Here is a 19,579-nt window from a genome sequence, read left to right on the forward strand (position 1 = left end):
TTCTTGATATAAGGCTATGTTTTATGTTAAAAAAAACCTCACTTGCCAAATGGAGACTGCTATATCCAATTAAATTCTTTCTCTAGGAATATCCTAATTAAGTATAACTCAAGTAATTTACCTTTCTTGTATCTTTTCTCTGATTCTTCAGCTTGCTTTAAGGCCATCTCTTCTGATACAGTAATGTAAGCGTTTAGAAACTTGGTCTTCTTGATAAGAGAGAGACATTTTTGACAGAGCTCTGTTGGAGTAATTTGGCCTTGTTTCAGTGCTGCAGAAACCTGTAATATATACAATCCAAAAACCTTTTACTGAGGCTGCAGAAGTTTCAAGTATTATACTGAGTGGGCAGGTAGAGTGGTGAAATTTAAAATCTTGAAGTGAAGCTTGCATTCAAAACCAAGAGAGCTCTATACCTTGGGAGCGTGGTGAGCGAGGGTAACGGACCCATCAGCTTCGGGGGGGGGGGGGCATGGCAGTCGTCACCCGAGTGGAGGAATGTGCTGGTTATTTATTTATTTATTTATTTATTTGACAGAGAGAGACACAGGAAGAGAGGGAACACAAGCAGGGGGAGCGGGAGAGAGAAAAGCAGGCTTCCTGCTGAGCAGGGAGCCCAAGGCAAGGCTCAATCCCAGGAACCTGGTATCATGACCTGAGCCGAAGGCAGATGCTTAATGACTGAGCCACCTAGGCGCCCCAGGAATGTGCTGTTTTTAAGTCAGGTTTGCATCCCCAAGGGCAGGGGTTCAGGTGCCATAGCCTCTAGTAGGAGCAGAGGCTTGGCGTAGGTGGGACATGAATGGGGGTAGACTGTATAGAGGGTAGCTTGGCCAGAACACAGGCAGTACAGAGTGAGAGCAACAGACTGGACAAGGCCCTGCAGGACCTTATGGCTCCAAGTGAGATCTTTATATTTTACTGCAGAAGTCAAGTAAGAGCCACTACAGATTGAGAAAAATGCTTATAAAATATGGGTTCAAAAGCACACTAAAACCAAACTTCACCATCCTGTATTGGATGTGTTAGAAAGGCCGGTAAAGAAAGTGTTAGGATCAACTGCACCACAAGTGGCCAGAACCTGTATGTTTATAGTAAGCAAACCTTGAAGTGATGAGCATTTAATACTTCCTGGAGGAAGTAATAGTAAGTGCTTACTAATTAGATAAAAGCAATGAATAATAAGTCAAAGGGACACCAAAGCTTTGCAGATTATCCAAACAGAGCTGGATGAGATGAGGGCTCAGGGAGAAGGTGAATGGGTGGAGTACGATTTACTGAGTATTTACCAAGAGCCAGATGCCGTTGCTTTACTTACATGCGTTACTACCTCACTTAACCTTAACACAACCACGTAAGTTGTCATTTTATTAACCCTCACTTTACAGATGCAGAAACTGGAGCTCAGAGAGGTTAGTGATCTGTCCGAAGCCACACAGTAGCACAGGGTAGAGGGAACGTCATAACACGTGCCCTTTCACCACCTCTCTGGGCCAGAACAAGCTCAGTTCCTCCTCTGAGCTGACTGCATCTCCAGGAGTCCTACGTTTACCAAGCAACAGGAGTCTGCATTTGAGGGGAAAATCTGCCAATCATCAGCGCTCAGCTGTTGAATAAATCATCAAAGCAGCAGTATTCTTAGGGCTGAGGGTTTTAGAGGAGCAAATCAGCGGGAACAGGAACGGAGAGGTCCCTTAAGGCTGATGCGCAAGAGAAGGAAAGCATGGCTGGGGGGGGGGGGGGGGGCCTGGGGGAGGGACCCAGGAAGGGGCGGGGCAGCTGGGGGATGCCACAGCCAAACTGCGGTAATGAAGAAAATTATGCCTTTCTTTCTTTGCCTCTCCTGAAGTTTCCTAATATCTACTATCCTCAGGCTGCTTTCTGACTTGCCAGCTGGTATAAGAATACAAGGGAAAGGAATTAACGGTTGTGGTTACAAGGGCAAGAAATGAGATTGTCCGGGAGCACTCATTTTAGATGGTGTTGATCTTCATTAGGACCATTCTTAGGAAATCCAGATTTGAGAACGTCAATAAGAGAATTGGAGCAGAGAAATGAAAACAAAGATGCTAACTAGCTAGAATGGCCTGAGCATAAGGAGTGTGAAATAGAACAGTGCAGCTTCCCTGGGGCAAAACTGAAGGTGGCAGAGCTGAATAGAAGATGAAATCAACTTTAAAAGTTTTTGTTAAACCAGATTCGCTCTCCCTGACTTCTTTTCTCTAATGGAAAGTAGGCTTTTCCTTGAGAGCCCTGCCTCTCCTGCAGCCTTCTCCAGCGATGACTGTTTTAGCTTCCACCCACCATGGAGCAGAGTCCAGTGGGGGAAGGGAGCATGTGCATCCTCCTCATTCCTCAATGCCTTGCTCTTCCCCTACACTCAGAAACCCCAGCTCAGCTGAAGGACAAGCCTTGGAGGAGCTTGGATCACTCTCCCAGGAGTGTGAATCCACCATCTCCCGAGTACTCCTTTTCATTCATTGCAGATTTTCCCACTTAGCTCTCTCTGATCTTTACAGTGGCTCCTGCTGTTATTCTGGTTGATTTCAGACTTCAAGTAATGTCCACTGACACCTGGCCTCTCAGTTCTTGACGTCATTTCGGGCAAACTTTTCCTTCACCTTGCCCCAGTTACCAACTCAGCTCAGACTGCGTCATAAACAGTATCTCTATAACCTCCAAAACCTCCATTTGAGTTACCCCACACCTTCTGTCCATTCAGCTCATTTGCTCTACCACCCACATAGTCAAGAAAAAAATGGGGACCTCAGTGCTACAACTGCAAAGAAAGAGTCTGCCAACAACCAATAAGGCTGAAAGTGGACCCTGAGCTTCAGATGAAACCACAGCCTTGGCTGACCCCTTGATTTCAGCCTTGTGAGACTCTGGTGAGCGGAGAACCCAGCTATGCCATTTCTGGACTCCTGACCCACAAAACTGTAAGATGAGAACAGGATTATCTTTTTTTTTTTTTTTTTTTTTTTTTTTTATTTGACAGACAGAGATCACAGATAGGCAGAGAGGCAGCCAGAGAGAGAGGAAGGGAAGCAGGCTCCCTGCTGAGCAGAAAGCCCGATGCGGGGCTCGATCCCAGGACCCTGGGATCATGACCTGAGCCGAAGGCAGAGGCTTTAACCCACTGAGCCACCCAGGCGCCCCGAGAACAGGATTATCTTAAGCCAAAAAGTTTATATTAATTTGTTAGGCACCAAGAGAAAAATAATACAGCTTCTTAGAAAAATTAAGAAATCTTCCTCAGGAGCCACTCTTCTTAGAAACTAGGTGAAGAGATAACTGTTAAATACATATAATTTAGTCCATTTATCCCTATAACAAAATTAATGTCAATAATGGCACTTAGTTATTATCCTAGTTTATCCTAGGTGCTTCATATTTCTTTTTTTTTTAAAGATTTTATTTATTTGGGGCGCCTGGGTGGCTCAGTGGATTAAGCCGCTGCCTTTGGCTCAGGTCATGATCTCAGGGTCCTGAGATCGAGCCTCGTGTCGGGCTCTCTGCTCTGCAGGGAGCCTGCTTCCTCCTCTCTCTGCCTGCCTCTCTGCCTACTTGTGATCTCTCTCTGTCAAATAAATAAAATAAAATCTTTTAAAAAAAACGATTTTATTTATTTATTTGACAGAGATCACAAGTAGGCAGAGAGAGAGAGAGAGGGGGAAGCACGTTCCCTGCTGAGCAGAGAGCCCGATCCAGGGCTCGATCCCAAGACCCTGGGATCATGCCCTGTGCCAAAGGCAGAGGCTTTAACTCACTGAGCCATCCAGGCGCCCCATATATTTTTTTTTTTAAGATTTTTAAAATTTTATTTTAATTCCAATATATTTAGCATCGTGTTCTGTTAGTTTCAGGTGTACAATATAGTGACTGAACAATTCCATACAACACCTGGTGCTCATCAGAGCAAGTGCCCTCCTTAATCCCCATCATCTATTTCACCCATCCCCCACCCACCCATGCTTTATATTTCATTTAATCTTTATATCCACCATGAGGGGTTGATATTATTGTTTTCTTTTTATAGATGAAAAACTAAAGTTCCTGTTTGAGGTCACAAAGCTAGAAAGTAGCCAAGTTGCTAAGATTCAACCAAGGCCTGTTCTTGTTTCCAAACTATTAACTTTACAGAGAGCATCAGAAGTTGTTATTCTGGCTGGTTTCAGACTTCACGTAATGTACACTGACACCTGGCCTCTCAGTTCTTGACCTCATTTCAGGCAAACTTTTCTTCACCCTTTTTTTTTCTTTTTAAAGAACCATCTTTTAAAGAGAATTGTCTTGATAAATGCTGAAGGTATAGGAGAGCCCTTGAGGCCTGAGTATCCAGCAGACAGGTACCCATGAACACACTCCATTCACGCTTTTGTCTCCCATGTTTCAACAAATTGCATCAGAATGACTAGCAACCTCACATTCCTAAATCCAGCAGTCACTGCTCAGTCCTCATCTTATAATGCTTCTCCACAGCATTCAACCTAAGAGAGCACTCTCCTCTGGTCTCATCTTACAAGTACTTCTCCGCAGCATTCAACCTAAGAGAGCACTCTCCTCTGGAGGCTTTTCACTTGTGTTTCACGACATCAAGACCTGGTTTCCCTCTTGCCTTACTGACCATTCCGTCACCTCTTTTGCTGGCTCTGCTTCCTCTTGCTGACCTCTAAATGTTGGAAAGTTTTAGGCCTTCTTCTGTTTTTGTACTCAACTCCCTGGGTGTTCTTATCTGGCCACATACTTTTATTATAGTCTGTACTCTGGCCAATTTATATCCTCATACTCACTGCTTTTCTGATCTCCAAATTCCTAGATATCCACCTGCTTAACTGACATCTTCGCTTGGATATCTAGTAGGCATCTCCAAATTAACATGCCCAGGAGAGAAGTCTTGATTAATTCTCCTCTTTCCAAATATGCTTCCTAAGAGCCTCTCCTATACAGGGGTCCTCAAAAAACTAAAAATAGAACTATCACATGATCCAGCAATTCCAATTCTGTGTTTTTAGAATACTATTCTCCCAGGCCTTCCCCTTCATATCCTTTAGGTCACTTAAACACACTGTCAGAAAAACCTTTCCTGACCACTCCAAGACACCTGGTTCCCCCCTCTAGTTCTCACACTGTGGCCTGCTTAATCAATCTTCATAGTACTTATACTACCTGTGATTATATTATTTACTTAAAAAAATTAAACTTCTTTAATGCCTGTTTCCCCACAAAAGTGCAGGCTTCATGAGGACAGGAACTTCTGTCTGTCTTCATGTTAATTCTGTGTCTGGAACACAGAGGTGCTCACTAAATGTTAGTTGAATGAATGAATACCTTGGAATCTGTTTTCCCATAGAACAATAATTAAGTGTTCTTAGGTTGACCCCCACCAAGCCTACTGAATATGTATTATTAACTTAAGGTTTATATTAGCCTGATGTCTGGCTCCTGGAAACACTGGGATCATGCCATAAAAGAGGAAGGTGAAAGTGAGACTCCTCTTCTTTCCTGATTGTACCTGCATAAAACTCAAGAAATAGGACTTTTACCTCCTATTTGGCATGTTACCTCCTTTTAGTGCTTCCTTCCCAGCCTCCTCTGCTACTCTAGGCCTCACGTAGGTCCCCAACATTGCCTCAAAACTCTGCAGTTTCTCCCCAGAAAATTCTCCCTTTCTTCAGTTGATTTTAAAAACTAGGGTGTGATGGAGAGAAATTTTATTAAACTACTGTAATACATAACAATGGGAATAAACTGACTGTCCAAGGCATCTTTATATATTTAAAAGAAAATGTGTACAAATTAATTAACCTCTAATTGGTAGAATATGGGCAACAGTACAATGATGTGGGGGAAAAATACAGAGAGGAGAGAAGATATTTTTTGGACTTGGAAAATGTCTACCAAATAATGTTTTGTCTACAGTAGGCATCAACATATATTTGTTAAAGGAGTTACTTAGTGAAAGTAATCCTGCTCATGCAAGCTCTTATGTACCTTAGGTCAGCTCTCCTGTTTTTTCCCCCCGGAGGCAAAAGTTGTTTCTCACAGGAGCTCACTGAACAACATCAGAAAGGGGTGGCACAAAAGAGGGAGTGCTGAAGGGGGAAAGGGTAGAAAAAGGACATACTGTATTTTTATAGGTTGCATTTCATTTTAAAACAATTTCTTTAAAGAAAATTGGATTCTTTAGTAGAGGAATTTACTGTACAGAAATATGTAGCAGAGCCAGAAGCCGTATTATGATGGTAAAATACTAATGTATTGGGGGAAGGACTATTTATTATTAAACACCTGTCAATTTTAAGTTATGATAATTTATAGCTTTCTAAAAGGATACCAAAAGGGGGTTAGGGTGTTGAAGATTTCCCAGGTGAAGCTAAGATAGGAAGATGGAAGGTAGGGTAGGTCCTCAACCTCTACTTAGCAGAATCGCCTGGAACTCTGGTTAACGATATACTCCCGTCCTCAAATCCCAGAGCTGCCAAATTGGGACACAGCTGTGGTTTTAACAAGAGCCAGACGTGATTCTTATAACAGCGGGCCTGCAGACAGTTCTCCAGATTGAGAGACATGGGCCAGAAAGGAAGGAGACATGAACTGAAGCCTTAATAGCAGAGTAAGTTAAGAAAAGTTACAGACATAAATTCAAAACAGAATTAACAGGGTTTGGTGATTTACTGGATATGACAGATGAGAAAGAATGTAAGGGCAACTGGGATAAGGGTTGTGCTACTAAATAGAGAATATTAAGAATTCAGAAATCAGGTTTTGGTTTGTTAAGAGGGAAACGGAGAGATAAGAAAGTGGTCCTGTTACAATGCTGAAGTCAACTTTGTTAAATTCCGTGGAGGTGGTTATGGGGCATTTAGAAGAGATGTCCAGAGGGCATTTACAAATATTAGCCTAGAGTTTAAAAATTCTATCTAGGCTATGAAGACACAGGTGAGGGTATCTTTGGTATAGTTGAAGTTTAGAGAATATATCAAGGCAGGAGAAACTAAAAATTACTCGTCTGTATTTTGCAAATACAGATTTGCTGAGTTTCTTAGCGAGAACTGCATCAGATGAATGCAGGGGACAGAAGGAGACTGAAGTGGACTGGCGGAACCCAGTCTGAGGGGCCATCCATCAGGGGTCTGACCGCAGCCTTAGCAAACGTCTAATTGATAGAAGCCTCTGTACGCTTCCACCGCTCTGCGTAAGGCTCCCTTGCTGAGGTCCTAACTACAGAATGCGCAGAGGGAGTACAGATGAACGCCCCAAAGATCTGAAGCCCCCACCCAGTTCCAGGAAAGGAGACGGCGAGGCTGACCAAGATGCGGGTCAGACCCTGGGTCTCCTTGCCACGGACTCCGAGAATCTTTCTGAACTCCCTGGGCTCTCAACAGCCAGTTCCACTCACTTCTCGGAGGGTCCGGCCCAGCATGGTCCTCGTGCCCAGCCTGCCGCCACAAGGCCCAGGAGACAAATTGTAGTAAGAGGTCAACACCCGCGCCGGGATTACACGGGCGCAGCCATCTTTAATCGTCACTGCACCTTTCAACACCAAGTACTTAGATTGGTCGAATTGTTGCTCGGGCAAATGATCTTTGCTCGCGATTGGTTGGCGCCGCAAAGCAACTCTTGGAGCGAAGGAGAGCGGGTCGTAAGCCACTCCGGCTAGGGTCTCGGAGGGATTTGGGGAGTTTCTGATACTCTGTGGCGTCCGGTTCGCGAGCGGAGTTCGCTTGTTCTGCCGGGGGCTCCCTGAACAGGGCTGGATTCTAGGGGTTTTGTTTTTGCTTTTCAAAGGGGAGAGGGTGTAAGGAAAGAGGAGAATGGACAGAATATTAACTGGAACGTTAATTGGGGCTTTTCGGATGGGAAGAGCAGAATAATTCCATATTCTTCTTCCTTCATTTGTTCCATTAGTTAGGCTGTCTTCATTTTTGAATTTTCAATTTTGAAATCGCCCAGTGTGTTTGGCAGAATTTGACCTAATTCAGGGGTTCGAGTTCTGCCCATTTAAATGCATTTTAATTAGGGCACGCAATTCAACCGGTGTTTGCGATGGAATTTCTGAAAACCTGTGTACTTAGAAGAAATGCATGTAACGCGGTTTGCTTCTGGAGAAGCCACGCGGTACAAAAGCCTTCAGTTAGAAAGATTAGTACTACCTCTCCAAGGAGCACTGTCATGCCCGCTTGGGTGATAGATAAATACGGGAAGAATGAAGTGCTTCGATTTACTCAGAACATGATGATACCGGTCATACACTATCCAAATGAAGTTATTGTCAAAGTTCACGCTGCAAGTGTGAATCCTATAGATGTTAATATGAGAAGTAAGTTTTGGAAAGACATTTCTCCTTACCTTTCTTTTCTTTTTTAATTCAGAGTTTCATCGGGGATCAGTTTTTAAAAATTAGTTGTTATCTGACTGCACTTCTTTGGTTAATACAAAGGAATAGTTTAAGTATTTGACAGTATCTCAGATAATCCTTCTCAGGTTTTTGAAATTGCAATGTTCATGGTATACTTTAGTCTTTTGTGAAATATAAGCAAATATACCTTTTGAGATGTTTCCTTAAAATATAAATCGGAATTTGACTTAATTTGGGTTCCACAGCTAACTTTTTGTTATGTTCTCCTGGGAACTTGGTGGTAGTTTGAGGGCCATTGCAGGTTTTGGAGGTTAACGATTATGTTTTCACGTCAGTTCAGAATTTGCATTTTTTATAATAATTGCTCTCCCACTATTCACATCTTTCTTTATTGCTGCAGTGGGCAAAGCAGGACAGATGCCAGATATGATAGGGCATAGTACTTTGCTCATTCCTGCTGTTGCATTTTTGCCCTAGGCAGTTAAAATGCCCTTTCCTGTATGTTTCATCTTAAATGGGAATGTTACCATCCCTAAATCAGGATAGAATTATAAAATGAGGGGCACCTGGGTGGCTCAGTGGGTTAAAGCCTCTGCCTTTGGCTCAGGTCATGATCCCAGGGTCCTGGGATCAAGCCCCTCATCGGGCTCTCTGCTCCGCGGGGAGCCTGCTTCCTCCTCTCTCTCTCTTTGCCTGCCTCTTTGCCTACTTGTGACCTCTGTCTGTCAAATAAATAAATAAAATCTTTAAAAAAAAAAAAGAATTATAAAATGATATGAAGGGGCCCCTGGGTGGCTCTTAATTTCTGCTGGGGAATATTGACAAATCTTGGAGAGCACTATAGTCCTTAAAAATATACACACCATGTAATTAGTATAGTGCTGAAAAGATTGATTACTATTTGTGAATTTAACTTTGGGGAAAATAATGACAAAAATATTCCTCACCCATATCTTCTGAAAAAATTTTTAAAAATCTCTTGGGGTGATTCATTAGTTAAACTCCATGTTATAAAAAAAAATAATAAGCTGCTATATGCAGTTTAACCATAGATCTGTGTTTTGAAGGCCTTGTATGTAACTTAGAGTTCCTACCCGATTGCCTTTTAACAGTTACTTATATGAACTAGGTGTGATTAAATTTATTGGTTTATATAAAGCAATTATAAAATTAGAATTAATGATAGAATGAATCATTTTGTGAAATTTATGGAGAAGTATTGAGACTGGCATTTTCTCATTTTTCCTCCTATTTTCCAGGAGCTATATGATGATTAGTATGTCAATTCTCATTTTTTGGCCTTAAGATCTCTTGAACCTCTTAATAATTACAATGGGCTTTTGTTTGTGTGAGTTACAGCTATCAATATTTGCCTTATTAGAAATTAGAGCAAATTTAAAATTTTTACTCATTTAAAAATACAGTAAACTCCTTTGGTATTAACATTACAAAACTAAATCAGGGTAGAATTATAAAATGATATGAAGGGGCACCTGGGTGGCTCAGCCAGTTAGGCAACCAACTCTTGATTTTGGCTCAGGTCATGATCTCAGAGTCCTGGGACCGGCCCCACGTGGAGTTCTGCGTTCAGCTGGTAGTCTGCTTAAGGATTCTCTCTCTTCCTCTCCCTCTTCCCTGAGTGTGCATGTCCTCTCTCTCTCTCAAGTAATTAAATAAATCTCTTTTTAAAAAATGACATAAAAATGAGAGAGAACTCCATAGGTGAAGCATTGAAACAGGTAGTAGTTGGTAGAGCATAGAATCTACTTCAAAGTGCTTACTATGAACAATAGCTATTTTTCAAAATAAGCAAAAAAATTTAGTGAGAAGAGGATCATTGTTTTATACTTTTGCTTATCTCTTTGCTTTCTGGTTTATAAGACAGATGGATTTTCATGAGCTTCTGTATTCAATCTATTGCAATATATTATTTGAAGTTAGTGAAGAAAATCCAGCCTCATACAGATCGTTGAAAAGAAAGGACCTCGTGTCACCTGGGTGGCTCAGTTGGTTAAGTGACTGCCTTTGACTCAGGACATGATCTCAGGGTCCTGGGATTGTGCCCTGCATCGGGCTCCCTGCTCACAGGGGAGTCTGCTTCTTCCTCTCCCTCTGTGGTCTCTGGCTCTGACTCTTGCTCTTTCTCAAGTAAATAAAATCTTAAACAGAAAAAACCTCTTAGGCTCCTCAGAAAGATATTGGGGATGTAAAAACTAGGAGAACTGCTGGGTTAGGGAAATAAAGTCCAGTGTCTTGGTCTTTAGGTTGTTTTGTTTGTTTTTTAAGATTTTTTTTTTTAAGATTTTATTTATTCATTTGACAGAGAGAGAGATCACAAGTCGGCAGAGCAGCAGGCAGAGAGAGAGGGGGAAGCAGGCTCCCTGCCAAGCCGAGAGCCCAATGTGGGGCTTGATCTCAGGACCCTGAGATCATGACCCGAGCCAAAGGCAGGGGCTTAACCCACTGAACCACTCAGGCTCCCTTGTTTTTTAAGATTTTATTTTTAAGTAATCTCTACACCCAACATAGGGCTCGAACTCATGACCCTGGAGATCAAGGGTTGCATGCTCTACTAACTGAGCCAGCCAGGCACCCCTTGGTCTTTAGATCTTTGGACTTCCGTTGTTAATGTTGCTCTTTTTAGCTTAGTGACTGTGACTAGACCTGGGCTGTCCAATATGGTAGCCACTAGTCCCAGGTGAGTGTCAAGCAACTGAAATGTGGCTAGTTTGAATTGAGATGTTAGTATAAAATACACACTGGATTTCAAACACTTAGTTTAAAAAAAAAAAAGAATGTAAAAGATCTCATTAATTTCTATTGATTACACATTGACCTGATATTATTTTGAATATATTAAATAAAGTATTAAGATAAATTTTATTCTTCTTTAGTGGCTCCTAGGAAAGTTAAAATGACATATGTGGCTTGCGTTATATTTCTGTTGGACTGTGCCAATCTAGACAGTGTGAGGAATACCTACTACACACAGCCTTGTGGGGAAGGGGTTTGAGGAAAGACTTGGATTCTGAAAGTGCTTATAGCTAAACAACTCCCTATTAAGGATGAATTGAATGACTTTACTCTGACTGAAATACGAAATCCATATGTTTGTTCTTTTTCTTTGAAGTAAGTCGTGTTACTACTAGTTGGGTGTAGTGTTTTACTTTATTCACTTACATTGGGTATGAAGATAATTTAGTTTTTGCAGCTTATGTCTTTAAGCAGTAGGTTTATACCCAATGATCAGTATATTTTCATCTCCTTTGACTGTAAATCCTTCGGAGGTGGATCCCACGGTCTACCAACCACTACCCGTTTCCGTGCTTCACATACGTAGTTGTCATTCAGTCTTTATTTTTGCGTCCTTTTTAAATTTTCATTCTAACTTAAGATTGCAAACTAAAATTCGTGGTGTTTTCATCTTGAGTAATTTGTACATTATGTCTTCTTTCAGATCTGTTACCTTTTAACTTCTTTGAATGCACAGGCACAATTTGTTTGATGTACATTTTAATTTCAGTAGGATGCCTGGATCTCGACTTTCTTGGCTGCTATTTAACAATGTAATATCCTGACGCGTTTTACTTTTATGTGGTATTCTTGAGACATCTTTGTTTTTTATAACTTAACCGAGTACTGTTATTTGTAAGTTATCATATTTCCTGCTCATGGGTCCTTTTTGGGAGGATGTGTGATTGTTGTTGCAGAAGATACCTGAAATGGTAGCTTGCAGAGGTAGAATACTGAGTAGAAGATTATAAACTGGGGCACCTGTGTGGCTCAGTGGGCTAAGCCTCTGCCTTTGGCTCAGGTCATAATCTCAGGGTCCCTAGGATGGGAGCCCTGCATCCGGCTCTCTGCTCAGTGGGGAGCCTGCTTCCCCCTCTCTCTCTGCCTGCCTACTTGTGATCTCTCTCTTTCTCTCTATGTGTCAAATAAGTAAATAAATAAACAGCTTAAAAAAAAAAAGATTATAAACTGTAGGAAGCAGTTCTTTCTCTTAACAAGAACGCAAGGACCTGTGAAGCCAGGCTGTTTTTCTGGAGATAGCCACTATTAATTGGGCATAAAATCATAAATCATGTAAATGGCTAAATAAATGAATAATCTTAAAAGAGGAAAAAATACATAGCCAACAGCATCCTACATATCCAACAATGTTGGATTTCTTTAGATGGGATTAAAGTTTCTGAAATTGATGACTTTAGGATTTTCCAAATCATCCCAACTCTGAGCCAGTTAAAACTGGCAACCTCTAACGATGGGATGAAGCTCCTAAGAGCCCCCATTGATTTCTGTTCCCGAGTAGGTCCTTGCTCGCTAGCAGCTGCTTTCTGGATTTGGGGCTCGTTTGGCTGGTCCCAGTAAGGCAGGGCTACTCCGTTACCTGGGAAAACTTGAGCAACCTTGTCCTGCAGGCTCTGTACTTCAGAAAGGACTGAAGCCTTTTCAGTAGCTCCACTCTGCCATGTCTAAACACCCACTTTTGTTGCTCACACCACATAGGAATTTTGAGCGAGTAATTGTGTTTTAGTTATAGAAAAGGAATGTAAGACAGGAAAAGTAAAACGTGACTTCTGTGAGTATTACATGTGAAGTTGTTTTTCTTCCCCCTAATGGGGGGTGCACGCCTAACTAGCCAGATGGCAAATATGTAATATTGGCATGATGGCCATCAGCTTAGATTTTCTGGGACTATCCCAACTTTTCAAACACTCTCTACCATGTGTCCTTTTTTTTTTTTTTTTTTTTTTTTTTAAATTAGAAAAACAACTTCTAACAAGCCACCCACCTTCCCTCTCCCCCTGTATCCTCTCTCTTTCCCTCCCGCTATATGGATTAACATCCTTGTTCCTACTTAAGGTCAACCCTCCATGGGGGTTCCTGATTCCATCCCCTTTCATCAGCTCCGGAGCACTGTTTCAGAAGTTCTTTTCTGTGTCATCATTCTTTCCTTTCTCCTGGATCATTCTCATTAGCACACAGACTTGCTGTTATTTCTCCCCTCTTGAGTGAGGGGGAGACACTCAAAAATCCTTTCCCCGTCTTACCTGTGCCCCTCCAGTCACTATTTCATTTCTGTGCTCCCCGTCATAGCAAAAACTGCTTGAGAGAGTTGAATGGTCTCAGGTCTCCAGTTCTCCCGTTCCTCTTCTCTTTCTAGTGCCCCAGGCCACAGTAACTGCCTACAAGGTCACCAAAGACCTCTGTGTTGTTGGATCAGATGTTTGGTTTAGTTTTTTAAAAAACATACAGCAGCTTTTGACTTCATCTGAAAAACTGTTCTACCTGTCAGCGTTTGACTTTTTTTTTTTTTTTTTTAAGATCTATTTATTTTTAGAGACAGTCCATGAGCAGGTGTAGGGGGCAGGGGCAGAGGGAGAGGGAGAGAGAATTTCACACAGACGCCCTGCTAAGTGCAGAGCCCAAGGTAGGCTCCATCTCACCACCCTGAGATAGGATGGGAGTAGAAACCAAGAGTTGGAGACTTAACAGACCAACCCAGGTGCCCTAGCATTTGACTTCTTGAAATGACCTTCTTCCCTTGGCCCGTGGGACCGCTCTCCTTTGGTCAGGTCTTCTCCGTCTCCTTTGCTGGTTTTTCTTCATCCTTAAGATCTAAAGTGCTACCTCTATGGGTGGGTTGGGGGGGAAAGGGGAAACTCACAGAGTGGTTTAGTGATTTTGGAACATAAATTGTGGTACATGACATGAGAAAGGTGGAAAGAGTGCTTATCTTGGAGCGTCTCACCTAGCAGAAATGGTCTCCGAGAAATGTCAAGTGGAAGAGGCTATAGCAGATAATTTTGTGTCCTAGAAAAGTCATTCTATATGTTGAAACTTTTAATATACTACTTTGGGTTATTGTAGAGGGCCAATTTATTTGAAACAAAAAAGTTACGATTAGAATGTCTTCAGGTCTACTTAGCTAATATTTATGTAAATATTTTTTAAAAATATGTATAATAAAGCAGTTAAATTGACTTATATCAGAATAGAGGTAGCAAATGGTTTGTCCCCCCCCCCCCCCCACTAATATATGCACTTATTTCAGAGATGTTCTAGAAGCATTTTGGGGGATGTAGGGAACATTCTTCTTAGACTGATGTTAGGCATGGTATAGTATTTGATACTCTTTGTTGACTTCAAACAGCTTCATCATTTATCTTTTTCACTAGACTTGGCACCAAACAGTTTTGTTGTTTAAAAGTTCTTGAATGAATAGAAGAAACCATTTTCAAAGACTGAAACTATATAAGGAAATACCAAAAGGTCTGAACGCAACTTCAAAATTGGAATTTCAAAAACATTTTGAGCAGTGGTAGCTTTAGTTGAACGAATGGTTATAACTTTCCAAGTAATTTTCTTTGAAAAGAACAACATCCCTTGTTTTTGTGGGTTCAAGTGCGATGATTAAAAAAAAAAAAAAAAGTTGTGAGGTTGATTATTTTATAATCTACATCTTGAGGATAGAATCTGGCATGTAACTCTCTAGTGGGTTTTAAATAATTTCATTGTTTTGGAGGAAACCGATAAATTGTATTTCACAGGTGGTTACGGGGCTACGGCTTTAAATATAAAACGTGATCCTTTACATATTAAAACCAAAGGAGAAGAATTTCCCCTGACTCTGGGTCGGGATGTCTCTGGTGTGGTGATGGAATGTGGACTCGATGTGAGGTACTTCAAGCCAGGAGATGAGGTGAGTTAACTCCTTTTCTAAATATGCAGATTTCATTTTGTTGCTTTTGGAAGTAAATGTATCCTTGACCTTTTAAGGCTAGAACCTTCATTTTCTTTGTTCTGTTGTTACATTTTTCACTAACTATTCCAAAAGAGCTTGACCATACTTGAACTTTTTAAAATCCAGTGTTTAAGAATTTCAAGACTTTAAAATATGTAGGATTGGGACTTTTTTTTTTTTCCTTGAAGTCTTTAAACGACACTTTCTACCTTATGGGTTAGATGGTTTTAAAATAGCTAAAGTTTGGTATAATCACCTGTCACTTGTCACTTTGAACTTTTATACCAAGAAATTAAAGTTGAGCTCATAATGATAGCTAACACTGTTCTAGTTGCTTGTCATAAAAGAACACATTTAAAACTTATGAAGTAAGTACAGTTAGGCACAGTTTACAAGGTGTAAAGAGTCCTACAGCTAGAAAGTGCTGGAGCCAGGATTCAAGCCCCAGAGACTGGGCTCTTAACCAGTACTCTAAGTTGTCCATAAATACGGTGGATTTATTAGCATCTGCTTCCAATATGGTTTGAGTTGGCAAATTCAGAATCCTACTAAGTACTACGTTTATATTATGTGAAAATAACTCTTTTGCCTGGCCTGTTGCTGACTTGTGCTTTTTCGCAGGGTGGGGTCTGTGTCGGGGAAAGCCCTCATGCTGAGCTTCGGTCAGAAAATCTGTTTCTAATGAAGTTGTGTGTTTCAGGTCTGGGCTGCAGTTCCTCCCTGGAAACAAGGCACCCTGTCAGAGTTTGTTGTAGTCAGTGGGAATGAGGTAACTCCCCGACTCTGTGCCGAAATGCCATTAGAAAGTATAAACAAAGACTGACAAATATCTCTGAAATAACTGGTTGCTTTTCACATCGGGTTTTTGTTTTATGGGTAGTTTTGAAAGAGCTAAGATAGAGAATAGGAATTTTTGAAAGAGTAAAAAAAGTATTTGATGTCCTTTAGTAACACTGCCTGCCAAAGTGGCTCTTTGTCTCCCCGAGCAGGGATTTGGAGTGGGATCTAGAAACCCTGCTGTGTTTCTCAGTTTTACCCAGAATAAGCAGTTGAAACCAAATATACCAAATGGAGCATACCAGTTAATCATCAACAGAAGCATGAGAGTAGCAGGCTTTTTCAAATAACTTTAAAAATAGTCTCATCAAGTATAGTCAGGTGGCCTGACAATTTGAATAGAGAGAAAGGGGTTAACAGTGAGGAAATTGGCTACAGAAGGGAGGGCAGGAAGGGGAAAAGGGGTATTACTGAGATTAGAGAAAGTCTGGAAAGATTATCTTCCACTAAATGGGAGTGAAGGAAGCAGCTGATCTCAAAAACAAATTAGAATGTGTTTATGAGGGCTCAAGGTTTATTTGGATCTATTTCTGGGTATAGTCAGGACTAATGGGATTATTGAATGTGGTCTCTTTATGAAGAATTAAGCAGCTTTATCTGATAATGTAGCCTATAAAATATTATTGAACCTCTGTGAGGCAGGTTGAGTCATTAGGAGAATATTCCTTAGGGATAATCCTAGAGTAGGGTATGCAGTAAAAACTGAACCTGGCAGAATGTTATAGGCATATCTATGAAATCAGTGAAAGGAGTTGGATTCCTATGCAGATAAATATACTTAATTGTGTTTCTTCATAGGTTTGCTCGTCATTTCTTATTTTTAACTGTTGTCTCCAAATTCAGGTCTCTCTCAAGCCCAAATCACTCACTCATACTCAAGCTGCCTCTTTGCCATATGTGGCTCTCACAGCCTGGTCTGCTATAAACAAGGTTGGCGGCCTGAATGACAAGAATTGCACAGGAAAACGGTAAGTATCAATTGTGGTCTCTAAACCTCCCTTCTTTCCTTCTGTTAAGGTCTTTCTTTGCAGTAGATTCTTGAGAAGAGTATTAAAATTCAGATCAGTTGCATGAGCAGAGCTGTGATAACATTTAAAACAATCTCCAAAAAAAACTCCTATTTGTGTCAATTTGTACTTTTTTTTTCTTTTTAAAGATTTATTCATTTTAGAGTGCCTGAATTAGGGGTGGGAGTGCAGAGGAAGAGAGGGAGAGAGAGTGAGAGAGAGCATCTTTAAGCAGACTCCACACTGAGCACAGAGCCTGACGTGGGGCTCGATCTCACAATCCGGGGATTATGACTTCAGTGGAAACCAAGAGTCAGATGCTTAACCGACTGAGTCACCCAGGCGTCCCCAGTTAGTACTCTCTTGACCTCATTGTGTTGACTTTTAGCCCAAGCAAATGGGAATTTTTAGATGGAAACATATAGGTGAACTTCAGGAGTTGGAACTTGGTAAAATAATGCAAACGTTTATATGTAAATTTCTGCAAAGAGGATCCATAGCTTTGATTAGATTCTTAAAAAGGTTTAAGCGTCATCACCTTATACATTTTTGTAAGGTGTTTTTTCCCCTCTGCTAGGATTTGCTCTCTGACTCGCGGATTTCTGTGAAGACCAGATATAAAGGGACTGCAAATATTCTTGAGTTCTCTTAGGCTTCCTGCTTGGCATCCTTTAGGTCAGTTTTTGTGCTTCAAGGTCTTTACTGTTTAAGTAGCAACACACAGTGAGTAGGAATGTGTTAGGTGTACTTGAGTCCATATCCAGATTCTGCTGCTTTCCAGCTGAGGGGCCCACTCCGTCACTTCTCTTCTGTGAGTTTTGCTTTACGGGGTAAAGGAGAAAACACAAGTCAGACTAGTGGTGTGGCACAGGCTGTGGCCCATGGAAGGCACTCAATAGAGTGAGCCCGTGTTCTTCGAATTTTAGAGAGTTGGCGTGATTGGGAAACTGATTTTATTTTTTGGCAAGAAAACAAGGTGCCAAGAACCATTTAATGATTGTGATAAAGGAGAGAGATCTATAGGTCAATTTTTAGTAAAACGAGTTTTTTGGTTACTATGAATTAGCGCAGGTAAAATAATTAGACTGTTGTGAAACCTTACACTTCACATTTAATGTGTTGGGCTACAAAGGCTTCAATTTAATGAACGCTTAATAACTGTATTTCTGAAAGCAGTGTGAGGATGATTCATCTAATGAGCTGCTAGCCTTTATTGTAGAATTCAAGGTAAATATTTATTCTAAAGGTCAACCCTGTTTATTTTTTAAGCTTCCGAAGTTACCGTTTAGGTCAACTACTTTGTTTAAATTAAATTAGTCTGGCCACATAGCTTTTTCTAATGGTCTGTCTTCATTAATAACCTTGCAGAATTCAGGGTTTTCAGACCTTTATTATGATAGGCTCTGCATTGACATTGATGCTTTATTGTTTTGTTTTTCCTTAAAACATTAGACTTCCCATGCCTGCACGACCATCTGTGTGCTGTGGTTAGACAGCTCTCATTCCTTTTGCCAGTTCAGGGCTCTCCAGGCTTATTCATTTCTAGTACCTGGAAGAAAACAATTCAGAAACTGCTCTAGTTGTCTTTTCTTAGGCACGTGGATCTGTGCCCCGTTTTGTTGTTGACCTTGTGGGTCAATCTTTGGTATTGTGTTATCTTCTGTTTAAGCAATAATGGCTTGGAACCAGGGAATTAGAACACGTGGTCCTGTTCTCTGCCGCTGACTCATAAGGTGACCCTGGCTATGCCATTTCTGGGGTCTGTGCAGTTTCCTTCAGGGTACTGAGCGGAGGACAGTGTAGGTTGTTAGGGGAGCTTTGAGAAGTGGAAAGTTTCATCCTTTATAAGGCAGTTCCATAGTGTTTTGAATTGGGTGTGTTCATTTCTTTAGCCAGTATTAACCAAACTAAAGCGAGATCCATTGTAAATGGCTCATATTTACACTGGCTCATATCCTGAATCTCCTGCATTCTCACCTGACCTGTAGGATGCCTTTGTTCCAAGTGGCAGTGAGAGCTTTGGCCTGTGGTGCTCTAGGAAATCTGTTTCCTGGAGTTACTGCCTATGGGTGGTAATGATAGTCTACCTCTCCCAATTCCTTATTTGTGGGAATCAAATGAGAGGTGTGAGCACCTTAAAATACTATTAAAAAAATTTTACAGGAGGAAATTAGGACTAAAGTGGGATTTTATTATACATAAACTAAGCAGTTCCAGTGTCCAAAGTGGCTTTTTTCAGTTTGACTATTCATGGTGAATGGTGGAACATATTTTGCTTGCTCTAAGGCATAGTTATTCTTTCTATTAGCTGTTGACATTAAGGCATGTTTTAGTCTGCAGTAAAGCAGGTCAGTGTTTGTTAACAAGGGCTAATAGTCTGTTTTTCTAACTAGTTAATTAAAAAAAAAAAAAAAAAAAAGGAAAGAAACACCTATCAGCACCTTGGAAGAATTTACAGGATTTCTTTGTAACAAACAACTTTTTCAAATTAAAACAAAGCTTTCTAAGGTAAGGTTTACTTTCTAAGGTAATGTTTACTTTTTCCTTTTTTGTTATATAATTGTATTTCTGCAATAACTGAGCATCGTTAACCAAGGTGATAGTTTAATACTGATGTCTCATAAT

The 19,579-nt window shown here is 40.9% G+C and overlaps 2 protein-coding genes across 3 annotated transcripts in view; one reads left to right on the forward strand and one right to left on the reverse strand.

Moving 5' to 3' along the window:
• QRSL1 (glutaminyl-tRNA amidotransferase subunit QRSL1) overlaps window positions 1-7,505 on the reverse strand; it is a 32,427-nt gene extending 24,922 nt beyond the window's left edge. For both annotated transcript variants that reach the window (XM_046006929.1, XM_046006928.1), the window contains exons 1-2: window positions 7,403-7,505; window positions 122-281 (exon numbers count right to left, since the gene is read on the reverse strand). In XM_046006929.1, coding sequence (XP_045862885.1) covers window positions 122-281; window positions 7,403-7,426 — 184 coding nt within the window. In that variant the 5' untranslated portion in view covers window positions 7,427-7,505. The remainder of the gene's footprint in view (window positions 1-121; window positions 282-7,402) is intronic.
• A 118-nt stretch (window positions 7,506-7,623) lies between these two features.
• RTN4IP1 (reticulon 4 interacting protein 1) overlaps window positions 7,624-19,579 on the forward strand; it is a 44,886-nt gene continuing 32,930 nt past the window's right edge. The window contains exons 1-4 of the mRNA XM_046005510.1: window positions 7,624-8,323; window positions 14,917-15,068; window positions 15,811-15,879; window positions 16,791-16,915. Coding sequence (XP_045861466.1) covers window positions 8,050-8,323; window positions 14,917-15,068; window positions 15,811-15,879; window positions 16,791-16,915 — 620 coding nt within the window. The 5' untranslated portion in view covers window positions 7,624-8,049. The remainder of the gene's footprint in view (window positions 8,324-14,916; window positions 15,069-15,810; window positions 15,880-16,790; window positions 16,916-19,579) is intronic.

This window comes from Meles meles, chromosome 5, assembly GCF_922984935.1.
Source record: "Meles meles chromosome 5, mMelMel3.1 paternal haplotype, whole genome shotgun sequence".
Taxonomy (NCBI): Eukaryota; Metazoa; Chordata; class Mammalia; order Carnivora; family Mustelidae; genus Meles; species Meles meles.